Source organism: Poeciliopsis prolifica, unplaced genomic scaffold (genome assembly GCF_027474105.1).
Source record: "Poeciliopsis prolifica strain line A6 unplaced genomic scaffold, Auburn_PproV2 SCAFFOLD069, whole genome shotgun sequence".
NCBI lineage: Eukaryota > Metazoa > Chordata > Actinopteri > Cyprinodontiformes > Poeciliidae > Poeciliopsis > Poeciliopsis prolifica.
The window spans coordinates 1,912,730-1,937,441 of NW_026562444.1; the positions used below are offsets into that span (position 1 = coordinate 1,912,730).

Genomic DNA, 24,712 nt, shown 5'->3' on the forward strand with positions numbered 1-24,712 from the left:
AGCAGCAAATGTATAAATACAGATGCAGCAGAAAATATTCTGTGTATTTTTAATGGACATTAATGTCCAATGTCTTGCTTGTCCTTCTTGTCTGACAGATTAAATTATTGAGTCCAAACTAAGATCAATGGAAATGATAGAAACTGATAAAACTTTACATTTGTTGTTAAATATCCAAGTTTACAATATTTGATGTTTTCTCATATTTGCAGGTTCATGTTTTCTAATCAACTTAAAGTAGAAATTAGACAAACTGGAAATGCAGATAATTAGTTTCCACCAATTAAGCAGAACCAAAACATGAAAGTCCCAAAAAGCTTCGATCAGAACCGAACCGGAACCAGGAGAGGTTCTGCTGATCCAGAACACCAACCTTTTCTGTGTCCAGGCTGTTCCGAACCTCCGCTAGAGTTCTGCTGACCGGACCGGACCGGACCGAACCTGTTCCTCAGCTTCAGGACGTCTCCGGGTTCCGGACCTTATTCATGGTGGCTGGTTCTGGTCGGTGTAAAGCTCCCGGTTCGGACTCTTTTTCCGGTGATGTGCTGTTTGGACCGCTAGCTGGCCCAGCTGGGAGACTCGGACCGAACCCGCAGAGTTCTGACCTGCTCTTACCTGAGCACACCTGAGCAGTTGGCTAAAGCCGGAGCTAACGGGCAACAACGGCACCGGAAGTAGTTCCGGACCGGTCCGACCCAAGTTCGGACCAGAGGGGAACCAGAACTCACCGTCTCACAAAAGAAGCTTCATAGCAGCGAATTTAGCCTCCAAGCTAACAGGCTAATCTGCGCTGCTGCCGCTTCTTCTGCTGTGTTGTTCAGACAGACCGCAGGCGACTCTTCGCCCCTGCTGGTCACTGCCTGCAACAACAGCCTCTGATTCACCTGACAGCCTCGTCACTGTATTTATTGCTTTTTATGAAGACGTAAACTCCGCAGTTTGACCATTATGGCTCCGGTCTGACCATTATGATGAACCGCTAGAACGGTTCTGAGGCCCGGTTCTGGTGTACAGCTGCAGAGGCTCCATCATGAATGATCTCTGGTTTTTTTGTTTAAAATCCTGCACTATTTTTATAATTTGCCTCCTGTTCTGTTCTTGTCGTTTTGTTTTTTTCCTGCCTTCATTGGACTGTTTGTACCTCACCAAGTCATAGACAAGTCAACAAGTCTGTTTGTCATTAATGGAGAAAAAGCTTTAATGTAATCAGCCGGAGCAACAGGGGGCAGCAGCGAGCTGGAGCCTCACGAGGTCAGAGTTCATCACAGGTAGAAATAAATAGGGACCAGCAGAGGTTCGGGTTTATTAATGGGTTCAGTGATTAGAGACCAAACCGCTTATGCTACAGCTGCGCATGCGTGAACAACACAGTTCGTTCACCCCGGTGCATTATGGGTCGCAAAAGCTGCAGAAGATTGAGAAGATGTCTGGATGATGATGATGATGATCATCATCATCGTCATCATCACTCAGTGACCCGGTTCGGACTCTAAAGTTCCGGTTCTATTTGTGTTGTTCAGGAGCAGAAAGTCTTAGAACCGCAGGTTCACCATGCGGACCCGCCATGGAACCAGAACCTGGTCTGGTTCCTGGTGGACTTCCACCGTCTGGGTCCAGAACCACCAGGAGGTTCTGAGCAGTGTGGCCCCGGCCTGCTGTCCTCTCGGCGGCCGCCTTCCTCTCTGCCTCTGGGCCGGGGATCCGCTCCGGCCCGAGCCGCAGGGAGGCTCTGTTCCCCGGATCCGTCGGCCTGTCCCCGTCCGGTCCGCGGGCCCTCGTGGCACATATCTGGACCGGGACCAAACCGAACCAGAGAGAGTTTGAAGCTGTGTTATGCCAGCAGCGGGGCTGGCTGCAGCTCTGTCCGCGGCTCTGGTTTCATCCTCCGCCTTTGTCTCATGTTTTCCCCGGAGGTCCTCCCCCTGCGGCGCGGGGCGGAGTTTCACACCGAGCGAGACGCTCCTTTTGTCGGATTCGTTTCGAACTGACTCCCCGGGGTTACGGGCAAAAAACAGACTCTAAGAAAGGCTCAGAACCAGCCGAACCGGCACGGTTCTGTTCGGGAACCATCCGGGAATCCAACAGAACCATCAGGTAAGCGAAGGTTTCGTATTTTAAACGAATTTCGGTTTTTCTGCTCGGTTGTCCCCGAGTCCACGGAACATTCATGGCTTCGCAGTGAGGCTTTCTGGGGAAGCGACGTCGATCCTTCCCGCTGCGACCCGAAAGCAGCCTGGCTCCAGGAATCGGGTCGGTTCGGCCGGGGGGAACCGCAGATGGTGCGTTCCAGAACCTTTCAACAGCATTCCAGGTCATTTCAGACCGTTTCTGCTGGTTTCTGCTGCAAGAGGATTATCGGCTGCACATGTCGGAACCGGCGGTTCTGTGGAGATTAAACCGCAGAAACGGTTTAATCTCCGCAGTTTGGCCGCTTTTACTCCTAATTTAGACAGACTCCCGTGCGCCTTCCAGCGACAGCTACGTGCTGACTCCTGAGGAGGAGGGACGCCATTACCGGGCAGCTGCAGCCAGGCGGCCCGCTCAGTCCGCGGGGCCCCGGGCGGGCTCCTGAAGGGCCCTTGTTGGCCCCCAGAGCTCGGTGGAGACCCGCACCCGTCAGCACAGCAGGTCCCGGTTCAACAGAAAACCCGCATGGTTTATCCTAAACAGAACCAGAGCCGGTCCGGTTCAGAGCGACACGGAGTGGAGCGTCCAGCTGCTGCTGCATCAGCCAGAGCGCTGCTGCTCGGTCCTGCCCCCTGCCGGCCAGCCGCTGCACCACCTCCTCCACCAGGCCTGCCCCGACCCAAAGGGAGGTTCTGGAGGGTTCTTCGTGAAACTCTGCTCATCTAAAAGTGTCAGTTATTTGTTCTGAAAGATTTTGTTCAGTGAACTAAAACAAAATTCAAATCATGATTCTGGCAGAAAAACATGTTCAACCTGAAGGACAGGTATGTGTGTGTTTGTCTCAAATGAAGGACAGGTGTGTGTCTCAAATGAAGGACAGGTGTGTCTCAAATGAAGGACAGGTGTGTGTCTCAAATGAAGGACAGGGTGTGTCTCAAATGAAGGACAGGTGTGTGTCTCAAATGAAGGACAGGTGTGTGTCTCAGATGAAGGACAGGTGTGTGTCTCAGATGAAGGACAGGTATGTGTGTGTGTCTCAGATGAAGGACAGGTATGTGTGTGTGTCTCAGATGAAGGACAGGTGTGTGTGTGTGTGATTGCAGAGCGGCGAGGGGCGGAGCCTCTGGCAGGATGAACGGCAGCAGCAGCATCTCTGCGGCTCAGAGGATCAAGGCTGAAGCAGGTAGGTGTGTGTCGGCCCGGCCCGGCCCGGTGGTGGCAGCATCATGACGATGACGGCTGTCCGTCCACAGACGCGTGGAGCCAGGAGGACTGCCTGACGCTGCTTGAGCGGATCCGCGGTCTGCTGCCCGACGGAGACGCCATGAAGTACAAAACCACCGAGTCGCACTTTGACTGGGACAAAGTCGGCTTCGGCCGCTTCTCCGGGGACATGTGTCGCCAGAAGTGGCAGAAGGTCTCCTCCGAGGTACGACCCGCCGCCAGTGGACCTGGGGGTAATGGATAGGTTCTGGACCATCACCTTTCATTCTGGTTCTGTTTTCAGGTCCGGAAGTATCGGACCATGACGGAGCTCATTGTGGACGCCATTGAGTTTGTCAAGAACCCCTACAAAGGCAAGAAGCTGAAGGTGAGTGGTGCGGGTCCAGAACCGGACTGAGCAGCAGAATCGGACCAGTTCTGACCCGATGTCTCTGTGCAGACCCACCCAGACTTCCCCAAGAAGCCGCTGACTCCCTACTTCCGCTTCTTCATGGAGAAACGGGCCAAATACGCCAAGATCCATCCGGAGATGAGCAACCTGGACCTCACCAAGATCCTGTCCAAGAAGTACAAGGAGCTCCCAGATAAGAAGAAGGTGAAGACCAGAACCGGGAACCAAGAAGCAGAACCAGAACCTGCTCACATGGTCCCCATGTCTCTGCTTTGTTTCAGCAAAAGTACATCACAGAGTTCCAGCGGGAGAAGGAGGAGTTTGAGAAGAACATGGCCCGGTTCAGGTGAGTTTCCATCCAGTGGTTTCAGTTCCAGTCCTGTGGTTCCAGGTCCATGATTCCGGTCCAGTGATTCCACTCCTGTCATAATGCACGGTGTCCCGCAGGGAGGAGCATCCGGACCTGATGGAGGAGCGGAAGAAGTCGGACCTGCCGGAGAAACCCAAGACGCCCCAGCAGCTGTGGTACAACCACGAGAAGAAGGCCTACATGAAGCTGCACCCAGAGGTACTGGCCCGGTTCCGCCGCCGGCCCGGTCAGTGGCATCATCCTCTGACCGGAACCGTGTGTCCTCAGGTGAGTCAGAAGGAGCTGAAGGAGGCGCTGAGGAGGCAGTGGTCCCAGCTGTCCGACAAGCGCAGGCTAAAGTGGATCAGCAAGGCGCTGGAGCTGCAGAAGGACTATGAGGTGAGGTTCTGGCTCTGGTTCTGGGCCGACCCACCGCCTTGGTTCTGACCTGCCAGTCTCTGTGTTGCAGGGCAGCATGAGGGTGTACCACGAGGCCCACCCAGACTCCAACTCAGAGGAACACGTCCGCTCTGTCCTCACCAAGGCTGAGAGACAGCTAAAGGACAAGTTCGATGGACGGCCCACCAAGCCGCCGCCGTGAGTCCACCACTACCACCAGTATAACCAGTAGGACCACCACCCTACTCGTACATGGTACCAATTGGGTAAAATTTCTTCCACCGTCTGTAGCGCTGTGTCAACCCAGTGCGCCCAGTAGCAGCCTGAACGATAAGGCCCAGATTGTGGTCTAAACCAATCAGAGACAGAGAAAGGCAGGAACTCTGCTCTGATTGGCGGAAATCCAACTGGTCATGGACATGTCCTGCAATCAGAGGGCTGGTAGGGTAGTCTAAGCTGGACTAGGTTAACCTAAGTTAGGCTACTCTATGCAAGGCTAACTTAGGCAAGATTTGTCAGAGAAAGAGAGATGTAGCTCTGATAAAATGGAAATCTGGAAAAGTTTCAGGTGAACCCCGAAACACTGGAGATTGTGGTGGTGTAACTGGTCCCAGTGACATTACCCAGTTCAGCTCAATCGGTTCAGCCCGGCGGCTCCCAGCACCCTGAGCTAATGTTCAGTCAACTGGTCCCAGTTCGAACAATTCAAGAACCAGCAGCGCATCCAGTCGCTGGCCCGCAGCATCACTCCTGGTAGCGTCGGTGGCGAGAAAGTAACAGCAGAACCAGAACCTGATGTCTGTAATGGCAGTTCTTTCTGGAACCAGAAAATGTTCAGAGATGATTTATGTCTTGGTGTTTTAACGTTTCGCGTCATAAAACATTCCAGGTCGGTATGAGCAGCTTTATGGGCCGTGATGAACGAGATCCAGGATAAAAATAGGCCTTGTCTGGGAAATACTGATCTCAGATGGAAAACCAACACAGTAATAACACTGCGGGTTATTTAGTTTTTATTCATTTCAATAAAATGTTTTCACAGGAATGTCGCCATGTTGTTCACGCTGCAATGCATTCTGGGTAAATGACTGGCTCCTCCAGTGGTGAATAACATTATTCAGGCTTTTTAATTTGGACCGGAGCCTTGAAACCGATCAGAACCAGAAATAACAGGTGATGATGATGAGGAGGAGCAAACAGAGGAAGAGGAAGAGCTGCCTTCAGCTTCATAATGAAACAATGAATGATACTCACTTCCGGTCCCTGCCGGTCCGGTACCTGGTTCTGGAGCTCTGAGTCCGGTTCGGCTACGGCTGTTACTGGTGGTGGTTTTACATTCAGTACCGGTGGTAATAGCTCCGTTAGCATTTCCAGTAATATTAGCTCCGTTAGCATTTCCAGTAATATTAGCTCCGTTAGCATTTCCAGTAATATTAGCTCCGTTAGCATTTCCAGTAATATTAGCTCCGTTAGCATTTCCAGTAATATTAGCTCCGTTAGCATTTCCAGTAATATTAGCTCCGTTAGCATTTCCAGTAATATTAGCTCCGTTAGCATTTCCAGTAATATTAGCTCCGTTAGCATTTCCGGTAATATTAGCTCCGTTAGCATTTCCGGTAATATTAGCTCCGTTAGCATTTCCAGTAATATTAGCTCCGTTAGCATTTCCAGTAATATTAGCTCCGTTAGCATTTCCGGTAATATTAGCTCCGTTAGCATTTCCGGTAATATTAGCTCCGTTAGCATTTCCGGTAATATTAGCTCCGTTAGCATTTCCGGTAATATTAGCTCCGTTAGCATTTCCGGTAATATTAGCTCCGTTAGCATTTCCAGTAATATTAGCTCCGTTAGCATTTCCAGTAATATTAGCTCCGTTAGCATTTCCAGTAATATTAGCTCCGTTAGCATTTCCAGTAATATTAGCTCCGTTAGCATTTCCAGTAATATTAGCTCCGTTAGCATTTCCAGTAATATTAGCTCCGTTAGCATTTCCAGTAATATTAGCTCCGTTAGCATTTCCAGTAATATTAGCTCCGTTAGCATTTCCAGTAATATTAGCTCCGTTAGCATTTCCGGTAATATTAGCTCCGTTAGCATTTCCAGTAATATTAGCTCCGTTAGCATTTCCAGTAATATTAGCTCCGTTAGCATTTCCAGTAATATTAGCTCCGTTAGCATTTCCAGTAATATTAGCTCCGTTAGCATTTCCGGTAATATTAGCTCCGTTAGCATTTCAGCTGCTAGAGCTTCGTTGGTTCTGCTGGTATAAATGGCTCAAAGTGTTGTGGAGAAAGGTCCAGGTCCAGATTAGGTCCCAGGTTGTCTTCCTCTCCTCTCTCATGTGGGAAATTATCCAGATTCGCCTCATTTTATTTTTAGTCAAACTCAATATGATCAACTACTAAACTAAAGTCAGCCTTCCCGTGTTTACTCTGTAGACTCCAGTACAGAATGGACCTGATGACATCATCAACTCATTGGTGAAAAAATGGCGGCCTCCATGGATGAAACATACAACATAAGATGTGCAGTTTTGAAGCGATTATGAGTTTTGCTAATCAAAAACAGCATTTTTTTAGTTCGTAGAAAAATTATGACATATTTAGACAATGTGTTCAACTGGGTCCTGGATCAACTAATCATTTGATGGCGAATGCGATGCGGTCCAACATTTGGGTCGGTAACCCCCAGTGACCCCCGACCCCTGCAGGAACGGCTACTCCCTGTACTGCGCTGAGCTGATGGTGAACATGAAGGACGTGCCGAGCACCGAGAGCATGGTGCTGTGCAGCAAGCAGTGGAAGATGCTGACCCAGAAGGAGAAGGACATGTTCCAGAAGCGCTGCGAGCAGGTCGGTACCGACCGACCCGATCGGTACCGACCCGGCTCCCTACACCTCTAACACCACTTCCTGTCTGCAGAAAAAGAAGCAGTATGACGTGGACCTGCAGCGCTTCCTGGAGGTGAGGCTCCGCCCCCTGACCAGGCCGGGTTCTGGTCTCTGTGAGCGGGTCACATTGGACCAGAACCAGGCTGCAAATAGATCGTCATGGCAACAGAAGTAGCTAGTATTTTAGCCTTTCCACAGATGCTAGTGGAAAGGCTAAAGGTCATGAAGTCATCAGTACATCTAGCATTGTGTTGCCATGACAATAGGAACAAATGAGATAAATTCAAGGTAGAGGTCAGAGGTCACATATGTGCAGGTAGCATTCACATAGAGAGGTCAGAGGTCAGTCCAGGCCAGAGGCCAACGAGGTGTCGCTGTGTTGCAGAGCCTTCCTGAGGAGGAGCGGGACAGAGTCCTGACGGAGGAGAAAAATGGGCGGAGCCAAGCTGAATGTGGGCGTGGCTCCCAGCCCTCTCAGAGCCAAGTCTCCATCGGTCAAGGTACAATCAGAACCAGAACCAGAACCGGAGGCCCTGACTGAGCATACCTTCTGTCTTGCTACAGGAGCGCGGCCGGGAGGCGGAGCCAGAGGCGTGGCCAGCAGCCGGGGGCGGAGCCACAGCGCCCAGAGAGCGGCGGGACGCCAGGAAGGCAGCGAAGCTTCCAGACACGCCGAAAAAAACTGCAGAGGAGACGTGGCAGCACAGCGTGACAGGAGATTACCTGGCCAAGTACCGGGTCAGAGGGCGTGGGCCTGGGAGGGGCAGCAGCTCAGCATGAGAGATTTCTTGACCTCTGTGCTGACCTCTGACCCCTGCAGAGTGACCGCAGGAAGGACAGGCGGCGATGGAGGTGGCTTGGCGCTCCATGGAGAAAAAGGAGAAAATTCCTGGATCAAGAAAGCAGCAGAGGACCAGAAACGTTACGAGGTTCGGTACCCTCCGACCCCTGCGTCCTGATTGGCTGCTGTGTGTGCTAACTGCTGCTGTCCTCTAGAGGGAGCTGTTGGAGATGAGAGCGCCCCTGTCGGCCAGAGGAAGCCCAAGTTCGACGGGGAGCCGAAGAAGCCTCCAGTGTGAGTTTGGGACCGCCGTCGCAGGTTCTGGTTCTTATCCGGGCCGGAACCGGCCCGGTACTAGAGCTGGCAGATAACCGGACCGGTTCCCATTACCGTCCAGTCCCCGCTGAGTGCGACCTCTGACCCTAGGAGCGGCTACCAGATGTTCTCCAGGAGCTGCTGACGAACGGAGAGCTGAACCACTTCAGCCTGAAGGAGCGCATGGTGGAGATCGGCAAGCGCTGGCAGAAGCTCAGCCAGGCGCAGAAGGACAAGTACAAGAAGCAGGTGGAGGAGCAGCAGGTGGAGTACAAGGCCCACCTGGAGGCCTGGGTCAAGGTAAGCCCCCCCAGCCCTCAGGTAGCCCACCGCCCCCATTCACTTCTCCTGTCCTTTGCAGTCGCTGTCCCCGCAGGATCGCGCCGTGTACAAGGAGTTCTCCTCCTCGGTGAGTCCGCCACACACCGCACCCCCCCGTTCCGCCCTGTAGGTCACCTGACACTCAGCCCGTCTCTGATTGGCAGAAACGCCGCAGCAGCTCCTCCAAAGCAACCACCAGCCCGTGGCCAAAGTCCGGGTGACGGCGAAGGGAAAGGTGGGCGGAGCCCGAGCCGTGACCCCAGGGGTCGCCGTGGGGAAGCGGGCCATGGCATACCGTGCTAAGGTAGGATCACGCCCCGCAGGCTGGAAACCATCAGAATCTCCGGGCCCAAGGGCCGAAAGGCTCTGACCGCCATGTTGGTGGGACTCTCAGCAGGACATGTCCGACTCTGATGAGGAGGAGGAGAAGAGCGGTTCCTCAGATTCTGATGAAGACGATGAGACATCAGGAAGTTCAGACAGCGAGGATGAAGATGAGGTGAGGGGGGGCGGTCTGCTGTAGTTTCAGGCTCCTTTGGTTGTCACGGTGACGGAACTTGCCGCGAAGCTGTCCTAGTTAAAGTAAAGATCTGGACAAGTGTCAGCTGTAGCTCCGCCCCTGAGGCAGGATGCTGTCCCTGCTGCTTGTTCAGTTACCACGGGGACCTTTCTAACCACTTCCTGTTTGCGTCCTCAGAACGATGACGATGAAGAGGATGACGATCAATCTTCCTCGGAGGAATCCAGCGAGTTGGACTCAGATTAGTCCTGCCCACTCATTGAAGAGGACAGGCTGTGCAGGCCACGCCTCCTCCTCTGCCAGTCATCCGGGCAGACCAATGCGAGGCAGCGCCGTCAGAAGTGGGCGGAGCCTGTTACAAGCATTTGAGTTTATATTTACTTGGTTTTTATCTGACAGACATTTCAGGATGACAGCTTCCTGTTTGTTCTTTTGGGTGGGCGGGGTTTGTACATGACGACATGCAGGGGCGGAGTCAGTGTTGGACCTCCAATCAGCCGGAGGCCGAGAGAAACTCAATAAATGCACTTTTTCCAAACCGCCTGGTTTCATCACTACCACCGGTTACACTGAACGGGTCGGTCCTGTTCTGGCTGATCCCGTACGGGTTCTATGGACCTGACCCAGATCGCTCAGAGGAAATGGCTCCAGGTTCTGCTCCACTGGTTGGAGGCGTGGCTTGGATCACATGACCCGGGTGGAAATAAAGACCCAACTCAGCTCTGTTCAGCTTTTATACACATTTCAGTTGATAGAATATAAACCAACTTCTGTCCTTCTCCTGATACACAAATAAATAATCTGACCTTTCACCCCAGGAACCACACCTTCCCTCCAACCTTTGGCACATGCTTTAAAACCTCCCTCATGCATCACGGTTACCATGGTTACATTACTCTAGAAAACAACCCCACCCACAAAAAAACACCAGTCACACCACCAGCGCACCTGCAGCCTGCCGCACGGCCTGATGGGAGTTATTAACCACTCAGGGATGAGCTTCCCCCTCCGGTTGCAGTGACAGGTAAGTGCTGGCCCCGCCCCCTTTCACACACACACACACACACACAGACGCAGTCATAGCGGGACGTCCAGCAGCTTCTGGTGCAGGTACTGCTTCACCTCCTCGATGCCGTTCAGCTTCTCCAGCTCGTGGTACGGAAGCTGAGAGGAGACGAGACGAGAGGCGGGTCACATGACCTGCTGACAGAGGCGCTCCTGGTCTCGGTCCGCCGTCCTGAAGGCGACTGACCCGATGCGTGTGCAGAACCTTTCAGGGGAAACGTCTGCAGGACAGCGGACCTGAACTCCTCTGATCAGTCTGGTTCTGGTTGTGGACGGTTGGACTGACCTGCAGGATGATGTAGCCCAGCAGTCGCAGGTGGCGGTCCCTCATGGCGCGGGACCCGACCAGAACCTCAGAGTTGTGGCAGTAGTGCCACTTATCGTTCACGGATAGGATGACCCTGCACAGAGAAGTGTCGGGTTCAGAGCCCGTAGCCCGGTTCTGCTGAGGTCCAAAATCGATTTACTGAACGGGGACTGACCTGCGGACGTGCCGTTGCTCTGGGGCGGGACATCCGGGTCCGACCTGGTGGCGGCAGCCCGCTCAGAGTAGAACCCGGCCATCTGCGCACCCTGGACCTCCGAGGCCACCGCGGCCCCTTCGTCCTCCAGGATCTTCCCGATGGAGAACTGGAAAAGGGAGTCAGGGCCCCTCGGGGCGGCGGGGGCCGGGGCGGTGCCATCCGAAGGGGGGCTGCTGAGGGTGGAGCTGTCCTGGCTCTCTACCGAAGGCTCCTTGGCCAGGCCTGGGTAGAACTGCGCCGCAGGAGCATAGTAGGGGCCGTAGTCCAGGGGCCCACCATCGGTGATGGTCAGGGGGGTATCTGGGGGACGTGGCTTGAAAGCCCTGTCCTCCGGGGCCCCGCCTGCTCTGTTGGCCGCCGGACTGGAGGGTTCGCCGCCGTCCTCCGGTGCCACAAACGGAGAGAAGCACTGTAGCTCTGCGGTCATCGCGGCAACGGCCCCTGCAGCTGACTTGGTTGTTACGGTGATGCAGGAGGGATGGACACAGGGTCCAGACCGGATGGGCAACCCGACCAGAGCCATCCAACCACAGCACAAAGTCTGCAGGAAAAACATGGACATGCAGTAATACTGCGAAGTACCAGAGTATCAGTCCTGTGGGGGCGCTGCAGTACCTAGTCAGTCCTGTGGGGGCGCTGCAGTACCTAGTCAGTCCTGTGGGGGCGCTGCATTAGCTAGTCAGTCCTGTGGGGGGCGCTGCATTATCTAGTCAGTCCTGGGGGGGCGCTGCATTATCTAGTCAGTACTGTGGGGGCGCTGCATTAGCTAGTCAGTCCTGTGGGGGCGCTGCATTAGCTAGTCAGTCCTGTGGGGGCGCTGCATTATCTAGTCAGTCCTGTGGGGGGCTGCATTAGCTAGTCAGTCCTGTGGGGGCGCTGCATTATCTAGTCAGTCCTGTGGGGCGCTGCATTAGCTAGTCAGTCCTGTGGGGGCGCTGCAGTACCTAGTCAGTCCTGTGGGGGCGCTGCAGTACCTAGTCAGTCCTGTGGGGGCGCTGCATTATCTAGTCAGTCCTGTGGGGGCGCTGCAATACCTAATCGGTCCTGGTGATGTACTGCGCTTCCATGTGGGTCTGGGTGTAGTACCTGTGTAGTATCCAGGGGGCAGCACCTCATCCTGTTTGTAGCTCTGTTCTCCCAGCAGTTGGCGCAGAGCTTCAGCCACCAGACCTTTATAGCTGGAAGATCCAACAGAACCAGTCAGACCCAAAAGAACCAGAAAGTTCTTCTGGCTGTAACTGTTGACACATCTCCAACATCTGTTGTTGCAGTACAACCTGTACTAAACCTGTACAAAAGCTTATAACAGGCTAAGCTTTTGAGCGTAGCCTGTACTAAGCTCAAAAGCTTAGTACAGAAACACAGATGTTCGTTTCAACTCTGTCGGACCAACCCAATCTGGGCCCAAAAGCAGATCTGGCCTGTTTCTGGTTGTGCAGGAAATTTCTGACTCGCATTTTAAGGACTTTTGATCCAGCCATGAGCCCTAAAAGCTCAGCTCTGATTGGCCCACCTTGCATGCTGAGACCAAAGTGTTGGTTGCGGACCCTCTGAAAAGGCCCGGTCCTGATCCAGGTGTGTGCAGGTCTCACCTGTACTTTCGGTTGACCTCGTCCGCTGTGAGGGCATGGTCAAACATCAGCACCTTGTGTGCGTCCTGCAGGCGAGGGCCAACATAGTCACGGTACTCCAACTCTACCGCAGCGTCCAGAAGAGACAGGTACCTTCTGACAATCAGCGCATATGGACTATCTGAGGGCAGAAGATACTGGTCATACTGGGAGAGCATCACACCACCGTTCTACCACAGGGATCTACCAGTTCAGACCGTCTACACTGGTTCCACTACGCTTTAACGGACTGTTTTACTGGCTGTCTCTCTGGTACCATGTAAGACGCTGTACCAAGGGTTTGACTGTTTGCTCACTTGTGACATTGCTGGTGAAGGCAGAGGAAAAGACTCGGTGCAGCACAGTTCCAGGGAAGTGGCCAAGCTGGAACAGGGACATGAGGATGTTGACAGTGGCGAGCGGCGAGCTTAGCGCCTTGTGCTCCACCGCCTCTTCCAGCCGGGAGAAGAACTGCTGCTCGGCTGACGGACGGTAACTCATCCTGCTGAATGGGAACACTAGCTTCTGGATTACCTGACGAGACAGATGTTGGTCAGAGCACGCCCGCATTTCCCAACCCAACAGTGAGGCATCCTCACCTTACTATCCAGGTATTCGGCCTTCCTGATCAGAAAGTCGGCAATGGTGTCGAGAAGCCGGGTCTCCCTGAGCCGATGTCGGGCGATGTACTTGGCAATTAGGGCCATGGTGTATGGCGTGATGCTGTCCACCTTCTTGGGTAGCTCCTCTGCAGGAGACAGTCAAAGCAAGGTTAGATCAGGACAGGTGGACACATGGACGGGTGGACGTTCTCAGGGAGCCGACCTGCCAGACTGTTGATAAACTTCTCCTGTCGATTCTGGTAGAACAGGTGAGAGCTGAAGATCAGCTCCAGACTCTTGTTACTGGCCTCTCGAGCACAGGCCGCCAGCATTTCATCCAACAGCGCCATCTCCTGGTCACGGACACCGCTGACGCTGGCCAGAGTGTGCTTGACTAGTCGCAGGATCTTCCTGAAGACACGAATCAGCTGTTAAGAGTTCTCAGAGGTCCTCTGACCGGGCATCAGTCGCAGACCTAACTCACCTGTTGGTGACTAGCTGCTCTGGGTTCGGAGGTGTGTTGATAGCAGCTGCACCCCCTGCAGCCGACTCTGGCGTCTGCAGCGAGCGCCACTTGAGTCGGTAGTAAGACAGCAGGAGGAACAGCGTTTGCGGGTGGCGCTCCCGCTCCAGGTTCTTCTCCAGGCCGGCAAGGCAGGCCTCGGTCAGCGGGTGCTGGCTGCCCGGGTGCAGCCGCATGCTGGAGCTGAACACCATGGACACGTCCTTCTGGTTGAACTGGTTCAGTCTGGACTGGGATTCTGCTTCCAGGACCACCACCACCTTGGGTCACTAGGCAGTCCTGAAGGCACAAAGGTTCAGTGAAGTCAGAGTCAAGGGGCGGAGCCTGTGAGCTTTGTGAAGGCCTTACCGAGCGAGGCGACCGCGTACAGGCAGTTGACGATGCTGAAGTTGTCGAACTTGGCGCAGTCATTCACGATGGCGTTGCAGAGGGTCTGGAAATCCGGCTGGTCCAGGATCTGCCGCCGATCTGCCTCTGACGCTTTGCCATCCGTGCCATCCCCGGCGACCCGCTGCAATGGTGTGGCCTGCAGTAGCTGGCCAATCTTCTGCAGGGCAACAGGGTAGTGGTTGTGGGAGATCTTAGCGGGGTTCTGGGTGACCCAGCGCAGAACCTCATCGGGTTGCCGCGAGCGTTCGATCAGACGCTTCATGGTGAAAAAAGTGTCATAACTCATCTTCTCGTGGATGAAGTTCCAAGTCTTCTTCTTGCCTCCACCGCCGGCCGTTGCTCCTCCCCCGTAGGAGTGGACCGGCACATGGTGCTGGTAGTGTGGAGGTAGAGGGGGTGGAGCCAGGTGGTGGGGTGGTAGTGATGGTGGAAGTGAGGTCCACGGTGGCATCTGGACGGCCCTGGTAGACAGGGTAAGTCGGGGGAGGCTGCGGGTGAAGATGGTGGGGGAGGTGAGGTTGAGGACCCTCCAGCACCGCCAGCCCTGCCCTCCTGCCTTGTTTAAGCCCGCCTCCGCCTCCCCCTCCTCCCCCCGCAGTGCTGTAGAGGCGGGTGGCATACATGGCGACGGACTGAGCGGCGTGTCGAGGAGGGAGGAGGTGAGCTCGACTCAGGAAGCGCCACCAGTGGACCAACACAGCATAGTCTCGCAGCCAGACCACCTGGAGGCTCCGGCTCAGCTCTCCTGCAACATCCCATAATGTTCACACCGTTACACACAACCCAGCAGTTTCTGCTCCCATTCACTGTCCCAGAGGACCGGAATCGGACCGGTCCACAGACTAATTGTCACTTCTATGCTGGCCCAATTAGTTCCTGTAATCAGAACCTTGTTGCAAGTCAACGACTCCAACAGGAGGTGCCATAGGAGGCCCCTGGACCTCAGCTTTGTTAACTGGACTTGGTTCTAGTCAGTACTGATGCTGGTTAACAGGACATCTTGGTAACATGCCAAATAATTTCCTCATACATGTCTGAGAAAGTCTCAGAGGTCTAAATATATAGCAGAACTCCAGGTCCAGGTGAGGTGACACACCTTTGACCCCCACACCAGAGGGCCCCCAAGAGCACCAAGCGAGCATGGCAGAAAAAACAACAACATTGAATTAAATAAACTAATTCCTATTACACATGTAAACGCAATTTCCATATTGTTTTATCATTGTAACAGTAATGGTTAATCTCTTTCTGTTGATGGTTGACACCTTGCAATCTTGATTACTGTAAATTTATTGGTTTTTTAGCTGATGTTACTTTCACACAGATAAAATAATATGGCACACTTTAGTAGCTCTGTATTTTAAAATCCAAATCATTTTTCAGTATGTTACTCTTGTAAGGTTAAAATTAGTACCAATAATAACAGGTAAGCTAGTTCCAAAAGATGCTAATGATTTTAGGTTTGTTAAGCAAATTGACTACCTTAGGAATCAGGTATTATCTGGTATTGGGGCCCCAGATAAAACTCTGATTGGGGACCGGATTATAAATGAGGCCAGATGGTTGTTGGATCAGAACCCGCAGAGATCCACGGGCTATTGTTCTAAAGCTGCTGATGTTAATGTTTAGTAATGGTTTTCAGTTTAACATGACTGGGTTTGGTACTAGAACTGATCATAAACGGATCAGTTCTAGTACCAAACAAACAGCTGAGAACGTGTGTTACTATAAGATCTGTCAACCTGAACCTCAATATGACATCATTCAGGTCCAACAAGTCCACCTGACACCTCACCTGACCTCTGTGCTAGAATAAGGCGACTAGACCGACTATCAGCTTCCTGCTACCAGCTGCACTTCCAACATGTTCGCTTCTTCAGTAGCTCCAACCCTCTTCTGGACATACTTTAGCTGATAACCCTCCAGATCATATGAGGAGAACTATCAACCACTTTAAAGGCAACCGTCCGGGCCAAACCGTGCTCATCTCCTCAGAAATGAACACCCCAGCTAACTATAAGCCAATTCTATCTATATGCTAACCGAGAGCTAACGGGATGTACTTCCGCAGACAGCAGCTTCTTTTGGGTTCAATCATCTCCAGACGCTCCGTTTACATCACATTTAACAGAACCATATGACCACAATATCATATATGACCGAGTCTCATTCGAGACAAACTCTGCAGCTGGTAGTGGCTGAAATCTGCTAACCCAGACTATATAAGCTAAGCTAATCAGGCTATATGCTAAGCTAAGCTTCCTCGAGACTCCAGTAGCTTTGGGTGGTAGCTCCGGCAGGTACACTTGTCCTTCCCCCTCTCTGTCACAGGACCAACGGGCTGCTCTCCGAGATTTTAACCCGGGTCAGAACCTGACAGTGGCGGATTCGTTACCTCATAGCTCAGTACCGCCGGTCGCTCCACTATGTGAACAACAAGAAGCCGCTGACGGTCCAAGTTCAGCGGGAAAACAGTGATCAGTCAGCCCGTTCATTCCTATGCACAGTCCGCAGACTCCATCACGGTGTCCCTGGCCCGCACCGACAGAAGGGGCCACAGCGCCACCCTGCGGCGGGAAACCAGGGGAAATTATTTCTTCTTCTTCTACTTCTGCTTCTTTTTTCTTCTTGTTCTGTTTTCTATTGGCGGAACGCAACCAACTTAAGGAGCATTTACCGCCACCTACCAGACTGGAGTGTGGTCATCAACGATCTCAGAGGGAGTAAAATAATACACACCTCAATGGTATGCACAAATTCCTACACACTACTGGATCTATCTATAGATCTAGATAGATAGATAGATAGATAGATAGATAGATAGATAGATAGATAGATAGATAGATAGATAGATAGATAGATAGATAGATAGATAGATAGATAGATAGATAGATAGATAGATAGATAGATAGATAGATAGATAGATAGATAGATAGATAGATAGATAGATAGATAGATAGATAGATAGATAGATAGATAGATAGATAGATAGATAGATATATAGATAGATAGATAGATAGATAGATAGATAGAGATAGATAGATAGATAGATAGATAGATAGATAGATAGATAGATAGATAGATAGATAGATAGATAGATAGATAGATAGATAGATAGATAGATAGATAGATAGATAGATAGATAGATAGATAGATAGATAGATAGATAGATAGATAGATAGATAGATAGATAGATAGATAGATAGATAGATAGATAGATAGATAGATAGATAGATAGATAGATAGATAGATAGATAGATAGATAGATAGATAGATAGATATAGATAGATAGATAGATAGATAGATAGATAGATAGATAGATAGATAGAGGGATTTACTTTTGGGTCGTTATATTAAACTTGTATTTGGTGATTGTCATCTATAGCGGAGGGAATATCACTTATTCTGTACTCTCCTTTGTTGTCTGCTGTAGACAACCAAACTCTAAACTCTATTGACCAAATCTTTTTCAATTTCTTATGGAAAAATGGTTTAGATTACTTAAGAAATCAGTGGTAATGAATTCTCATGAAAAAGAAGGCTGAATTTTCTAGATTTCACAACTCTAAATGATACTTTCAAAATAAATTGGTTAAAGTCATATCTAAAAAAATTCCATCCTCCATCTGGAATACTTTCCCAAACTACATTTTCTTCATGATATTTATACTGTATAGAAAATATCAATAAAATTTTCTGCATTTCACATACAAGTGCTTCTTTCATGGGCACTGATATAATAACATAATTTTTCTTCACATAAATTCTTCATCTGGAATAACCAATGTATCCTTCACAAAAATAAATCTTTATTTTATTTTAAATGGTTTAATAATAAAATCGTTCTGGAGGGTCAGCTATTTAACAAAAAAAATGTTTACTCAGATACAGTGAGTTCAAACTCACTGCAACTTTATGTTTTGTGTTTGATGCTGAAACTAATGAAATATGTGGACTCTTTAGAAATAATGTTGTTGATGAATACAAGGTAACTGACACCACTGTTAGTAAAGCATGTTTTTCTTCTACTTGAAAGAATAACAGAAATATTCGTTCCCTGTTTCAACAAGATATTATTTCTGTACTTTCATCCATTTTCTATTGGAATAATTTTGTCTGCGATTTACAATTGAAAAATGTGTGGACTCATCATCAGAAACTTTTTATAAACGACAAAATGAAAGCTCTCGCTTAAACTGTTAGATTGAATATATCCTACTAATAAATATACGATGACATATTTAAAACAATACACAAAAGAGCATCCAGAAACAATTAGTCATTTATTCTGGAATTGTCATATCACAAGAAAATTTGATAAAGAGTGTAATATCTTTATAAATTGTTATATTGATGCTAAATGTTCCCTGAGTTATGAGCATATTATTTTCTGTTTTCATGGTAAGAATACAAATGCAGGCAAAAGACTGGCAATCAATCTAATTATTATATTTGGCAAATTTCATATTTACAAATGTAAATTTTCATCATCTTCACCTTTTTTCTTTTTTGTGTTACAGTTTTGGTTTCGGAAATTGAACTCTATTTTTCCACTTTTTCCAAGGATCTGAACAAAAAACCTGTAAAAACATATGAATGTTGTGTTTCTCTGAATATTTTTTTATTTGTCATGTCTGTCATATCTGCTCTCTATTCGTTTTGTTTTTCATACCAATATATTTAAAGCGGACGGAAGAGAAGACTTTCCTGGGGAACCTGCTTCTCTGACATACAGTGAACGGTTTCCTCTGCGGGGATGAAGGCACCATGCAGTGTCTCTGACCCAGACAGGACACCCGTCTGGTGGCTTTAAATTTGGACTCTGACGCATTTAGACACATTTTAATCGATGGAGAATATGGCAGATTTACCTGACAAACATGGCGGTTGCAGTGGCGGTCGGGGAGGAAGAGGGTTTCCTCCTTCTGCGCTGTTCCCTATAGGGCCTGTAGGCGGCGCGGTGATCTTTCCCGAACTCTAATCGAAGAAGAAGGCGTGGAGGAAATATGTCGGCGCCGCTGGATGATTACCGAACGTTTGTTTTGGACCGACTCCGTGTTTAGAAGCCGCCCAGCCTCAGCGCCATGGCCCACCGGTACCTGCGGCTGCCTGCGGGCGGCGGGAGCCTGGTCCGGCTGCTGCTGCGGCCCCGCGGAGCCGCCAACAGGACGGTAGGTGGGCGCGGAGCGACAGGCTCACCTTGACCCGCTCCGGTTGGGTTGGGTTCGGTTCGGGAAGCCGCTCAGAGTCTCCGCACCGAACTCAAAATCATGGGGTCATCTGAGTGGATTGACTGACGTTTTCACCTGTTATAGAGGTGTGACGTAAGCCGGATATCCTCTGCATTCGAGCGAATGCCGCCAGCAGTGTTGAAGCCTGTCCACTCTGTCCCTCAGGCTTGTCCACTCTGTCCCCCAGGCCTATCAACTCTGTCCCCCAGGCCTGTCCACTCTGTCCCCCAGGCTTGTCCACTCTGTCCCCCAGGCTTGTCCACTCTGTCCCCCAGGCTTGTCCACTCTGTCCCCCAGGCCTATCAACTCTGTCCCCCAGGCCTGTCCACTCTGTCCCTCAGGCTTGTCCACTCTGTCCCCCAGGCCTGTCCACTCTGTCCCCCAGGCTTGTCCACTCTGTCCCCCAGGCCTATCAACTCTGTCCCCCAGGCCTGTCCACTCTGTCCCCCAGGCTTGTCCACTCTGTCCCCCAGGCCTATCAACTCTGTCCCCCAGGCCTGTCCACTCTGTCCCCCAGGCCTGTCCACTCTGTCCCCCAGGCTTGTCCACTCTGTCCCCCAGGCCTATTAACTCTGTCCCCCAGGCCTGTCCACTCTGTCCCCCAGGCCTGTCCACCAACGTGGTGGTTCAAACCCTGGTTTACTGATCACGACTCTGATTCATCATAGAGTGATGTAAATTTTGAGGGTCAGATGCGCATTAGTTCGAAACAGCACTGTCCAGAACAGTTCTGTTGGTCCAAATGATTGGGTCAGCAACGGTACCGGGCCATGAAGGTGTTTAAGCCAACCTGTGGACCCTCCTCCCCTTAGGTGTCTCCAGCCGGTTCTGGTCGGGTACGCAGTGGACCCGTCCCACTGAGCGAGCTGCTGGGAGCCTCCAGGATCCTGAGCTCCAAACTGCCCAAAGGTGAGTGGAGACCCGGTGCTGGTTCTGTCCACACCTGGGCCACATGGGTCAGAGTTCTAACTATGGCTCCCCGGCTTCTCAGGTGAACTGAATCGATGCACTCAGACTCTTTCTGTTCTCCTTACAGGATTTGAGAAATATTTCCCAGAGAGTCAGAACCGGACCAGAACCTCTGAATCCGAAGCTAAAGGTAAAGAAGACACAGGTGAGTCTGAGTATGCAGACAGGTGAATAACTCATAGAACTTCAGAACCGACTGGGCTCTCTCTGTTGAACTGGGTCTCTGCTGGCGCCGTCAGACGGTGGTCCTACAGGTCAGAACCTCCAAAACGGTTCTCTTTCTTCAGAACCAACCTTAGAGTTTTGGTTTACCACAGGTAACCCAATAACCCAGGTTAGGACCGGTTCCAGTCCACTTTACATGAATAAACCTCCACAATGATGGATGTGCCGACTTCATCCTGACTCTCAAAGCCCGACCCTCTAACGGTTCTGACCCGTTTCAGAGTCCAAACCTGCCCAGAAACCGTCCGGGAAGCCCGGCGGATCCGGGTCCGGAGGAGGGAAACGAGGCGGCCGCAAGGAGGAGAACTGGTACAGCCGGTTGAAGAAGGTCAGTCACCTGATCCTGGGGGTGGGTCCCAGGTGTTACCTGCCCAGGTGTCTCAGGTGTTCCTCTCTCCAGGGTGACATCCCTTGGGATGATAAGGAGTTCCGCTTGTACCTGCTGACCGCCGTGGCGTTCTGGACAGCCTACAGCTACATCATCCTGCGGGACGGAGGTCGTGAGGTCACCTGGAAGGACTTTGTCAACAACTACCTGTCCAAAGGAGTGGTGAGGAACTGACCTGTGTCCGCCGTGGTTCAGTCTGCAGCTTTAACTGGTCATTTCCCGCCAGGTGGAGCGACTGGAGGTGGTCAACAAGCGCTATGTCAGGGTGGCGTTCTCTCCAGAGAAGACGCCGTTGGATGGGGTGCGTCCCATCGGTCGGCTCGGGCCTCAGGTACCTGCAGCGCCACCACTGACTCCTCCCCTGTGTTTCCACCTGCAGCAGTACGTCTGGTTCAACATCGGCAGCGTGGACACCTTCGAGAGAAACCTGGAGACGGCACAGAGCGAGCTGGGCATCGAGAGCGAGAACCGCCTGCCAGTGGTATACTCCACCGAGAGCGACGGGTGAGCCACGACCTGCGACCTGACCTTCACCCCGACCCCGACCCTGACCCTGTGGTCCTTCCCCGCAGGTCGTTTCTGCTCAGCATGCTGCCCACGGCGCTCATCATCGGCTTTCTGCTGTTCACGCTGCGGCGTGGGCCAGCGGGCGGGGGCCGACCGGGCCGCGGCATGGGGGGTCTGTTCAGCGTTAGCGAGACCACTGCAAAGATCCTGAAGGACGAGATCGACGTCAAGTTCAAAGACGTGGCGGGGTGTGAGGAGGCCAAGCTGGAGATCATGGAGTTTGTCAACTTCCTGAAGAACCCCAAACAGTACCAGGACCTGGGGGCCAAGATACCCAAGGTGAGGGCGGGATCAGGGTGAGGTTAGGCTTCCTTCAGGCTGGCAGAGACGGGCCGCAGATGGGTTTTTCCCGGATCAGCGGTTCTGTTGTGTGGCAGGGCGCCATCTTGACCGGACCCCCAGGAACGGGGAAGACGCTGCTGGCCAAGGCGACAGCAGGTGAGGCCAACGTTCCCTTCATCACGGTGAACGGCTCTGAGTTCTTGGAGATGTTCGTGGGAGTGGGCCCCGCTAGGGTAAGGTGCCGCCAGGGGAGTGGGCTGGGATCTTCTGAGGTTTCTCTGACCTTCCACTCCATGCAGGTTCGGGATCTGTTCGTCATGGCCCGGAAGAACGCGCCCTGCATCCTCTTCATCGATGAGATTGACGCTGTGGGCCGGAAGCGCGGCCGCGGCAACTTTGGAGGCCAGAGCGAGCAGGAGAACACGCTGAACCAGCTACTGGTGGAGATGGACGGTGGGTCCCGCTTCCGCAGAACCATGGGATCCACTGAGCCGCGCCTCACTGTCCACTCTGTCCCACTCTGTCCCCCAGGCTTCAACACTGCCACCAACGTGGTGGTTCTGGCCGGAACCAACCGACCTGACATCCTGGACCCGGCCCTGCTGCGGCCCGGACGCTTCGACAGGCAGATCTACATCGGTGAGCGGGCAACTGGGCGGTTAATTATCAGGCAGGTATCAGCCAGGTGAGCTGGTGACAAAGCTCTCTTTCCTTTCAGGTCCTCCTGACATCAAAGGACGGGCGTCCATCTTTAAGGTCCACCTGCGTCCTCTGAAGCTCAGCACAGACCTGGACAAAGATGCTCTGGCCAAGAAGATGGCCGCCCTCACGCCTGGATTTTCAGGTACTACGCACCCTGATGGGAGTGACCAGTCAGGTGACGGTGTGTCTGAGCCTCAGGTGATTTGTGCGTCTCTCCCCGATTGCTGCCTGGCAGGCGCCGACATCGCCAACGTGTGCAACGAGGCGGCACTGATTGCCGCACGTCACCTGTCCGATGCCATCAATCAGAAGCACTTCGAGCAGGCCATCGAGAGGGTGATCGGAGGTGAGACCAGAACAGAACCGGCGTAGCGTCGGGCTTTGGTTCCGGTTCTGTAACCTTTCTGTTTCCTGGAGGTCTGGAGAAGAAGACCCAGGTTTTGCAGCCGGAGGAGAAGAAGACGGTGGCGTACCATGAGGCGGGTCACGCTGTGGCTGGCTGGTTCCTGGAGCACGCCGACCCACTGTTGAAGGTCTGTCTGTCAGGTTCTGTCAGGTTCTGTTGGCATGGCCGGGTTCTAATGTGGTGCTTCCTGTGCAGGTGTCTATCATCCCTAGGGGGCGGGGCCTGGGCTATGCTCAGTACCTCCCCAGGGAGCAGTACCTGTACACTACGGAGCAGTTGCTGGACCGCATGTGCATGACGCTGGGGGGCCGCGTTGCAGAGGAGATTTTCTTCGGCCGGGTCACTACTGGCGCCCAGGATGACCTCAGGAAGGTCACACAGAGTGCCTACGCTCAGGTGAGTCGCTCGACCTGGCAGACACTCCTTACCCCTCTGGGTCCTGTCCGTCTGACTCGATGCTGTCCTCCTGCAGATCGTCCAGTTTGGGATGAACCCCAAGGTGGGCCAGGTGTCCTTCGATCTACCGCGGCAGGGCGAGATGGTTCTGGAGAAGCCGTACAGCGAGGCCACGGCCCGCCTCATCGACTCCGAGGTCCGGACCCTGATCAGCGAGGCGTACCGCCGAACTCAGCTGCTGCTGACCGACAAGAAGGCCGAGGTGGACAAGGTACCGCCATGCTCCGCCAGGGGCTGATGCTTGTGGGATCCCAGCAAGGCAGACTGGTTCTGGTTCCTCTGGGCCCGGTGGAGCGGGAGGCTGTTATTCCGGTGCCGGTTCTGGGTGTGACTGTGGTTTCTGTGCAGGTGGCACAGCGGCTGCTGCAGCAGGAGGTTCTGTCGAAAGAGGACATGGAGGAGCTTCTGGGTCGGCGGCCGTTTGCGGAGCGCTCGACATACGAGGAGCTGGTGGAAGGGACGGGCGGCGAGGACGAGGACACGGCGCTACCGGAAGGCCTGAGGGACTGGAACCAGGACCGGAACCAGGACCGGAACCAGGAGAGCCCGGAGGAGCAGGTGGCCCGCCAGATCTCTGGAGGCATGCCCTTCTAGAACCTCCATAAACTGTTCTGTTGGATTCTGATCCGTTCCGCAGGTTCTGAACATTCCCACCTGAGCTGTTCCTCATCAGAACTCTACTGATGCTCCACAGAACCCACTCAGCTTCACATGAACCAGAACCAGGTTCATTCTGCTCATCCAGAACATATCAGAACCAAACAGAACCTCTCCATGTGTATCTGTGTAGAGCCCAGACTCGGTTCTTTCCTCAGAACCTCAGCAGGTATTGTGAGGAAATGTTCCACTAAAACATCTGGCACCGTTCTGATGGGGAAATCTTTGGTTCAGAGTTCTACTGGGCCCAGCATCTGTGGTTTCCAACTTGAGCCCTCCAGAACCGCGGTTCTGCAGTCTCTAAACACTTCTCTGCTCCAACATACCAGAACCAGACAGCCAGGTTCAGCGGCCCGGTTCAGGACTGGAACTAGAAACTTCTAGAAGCTACAGACCAAGGTTCTGTCAGGTTCTGTATGGTTCCGTTCTGCAAGAGACGTTCTCCTGCTGGTGTTCCACAGCCTGCCGCAGAACTTTTGACTGGAAACTGGAAGGGAACCTGCTGTTGATTCTGTTTGATCCGGACCGATCCGGGTCACAGCTGTAGAAGCACCAGACGTCTGGACTGTTTGGTTCTGGTAAAGTCCTGGAGTGGTTCCAGCTGTTAACTGAAGCATATCAGAACCAGTTCTGATCGGGTCTGGGTTCTAAAAGGATGAGTTCTGGGCCTGTAAACATGTAAAATGATGTGTGATAATAAAGGTGTATATCTTAGTTCTGGTTCTGATGGTTCTGTTCAGATCTCTGATCAAATAAATAACGGAAAAGATCAGAACACAAGCTAGCAGATGAACGTT

At 52.2% G+C, this 24,712-nt stretch overlaps 2 protein-coding genes and 1 pseudogene across 2 annotated transcripts; 2 read left to right on the top strand and 1 right to left on the bottom strand.

Annotated features, from left to right (window-relative positions):
* The first annotated feature begins 1,867 nt into the window (after window positions 1-1,867).
* On the top strand, window positions 1,868-10,167 carry LOC129351798 (nucleolar transcription factor 1-A-like; annotated as a pseudogene).
* Window positions 10,039-16,610, bottom strand: LOC129351678 (fas-activated serine/threonine kinase-like). Its single transcript, XM_055020616.1, is given in 13 exon segments — window positions 10,039-10,482; window positions 10,670-10,784; window positions 10,874-10,998; window positions 11,033-11,448; window positions 11,994-12,085; window positions 12,500-12,659; window positions 12,835-13,051; window positions 13,117-13,265; window positions 13,343-13,530; window positions 13,604-13,907; window positions 13,910-13,921; window positions 13,991-14,777; window positions 16,428-16,610. Coding segments are annotated over 12 exon segments (2,526 nt in total). The 5' UTR covers window positions 14,652-14,777; window positions 16,428-16,610; the 3' UTR covers window positions 10,039-10,395.
* Window positions 16,611-18,992: 2,382 nt separating this feature from the next.
* LOC129351795 (AFG3-like protein 2) lies at window positions 18,993-24,629 on the top strand. Its single transcript, XM_055020676.1, has 17 exons — window positions 18,993-19,203; window positions 20,076-20,172; window positions 20,300-20,377; window positions 20,679-20,785; window positions 20,858-21,007; window positions 21,072-21,146; window positions 21,225-21,349; window positions 21,418-21,691; window positions 21,790-21,927; window positions 21,994-22,147; window positions 22,226-22,333; window positions 22,413-22,538; window positions 22,632-22,742; window positions 22,814-22,929; window positions 22,998-23,198; window positions 23,275-23,469; window positions 23,607-24,629. The coding sequence occupies exons 1-17, from the start codon at window positions 19,117-19,119 to the stop codon at window positions 23,850-23,852; spliced, it is 2,388 nt and encodes a 795-aa protein (XP_054876651.1). The 5' UTR covers window positions 18,993-19,116; the 3' UTR covers window positions 23,853-24,629.
* The last annotated feature ends 83 nt before the right edge of the window (window positions 24,630-24,712 follow it).

Bases quoted from the DNA above. Each gene is read 5' to 3' on its own strand.
- LOC129351795 (XM_055020676.1), top strand. From the start codon at position 19,117: ATGGCCCACCGGTACCTGCGGCTGCCTGCGGGCGGCGGGAGCCTGGTC. The intron at 21,928-21,993 runs GTAAGGTGCCGC...CACTCCATGCAG, and splicing joins TGGGAGTGGGCCCCGCTAGG to GTTCGGGATCTGTTCGTCAT. The intron at 22,743-22,813 runs GTGAGACCAGAA...TGTTTCCTGGAG, and splicing joins CATCGAGAGGGTGATCGGAG to GTCTGGAGAAGAAGACCCAG.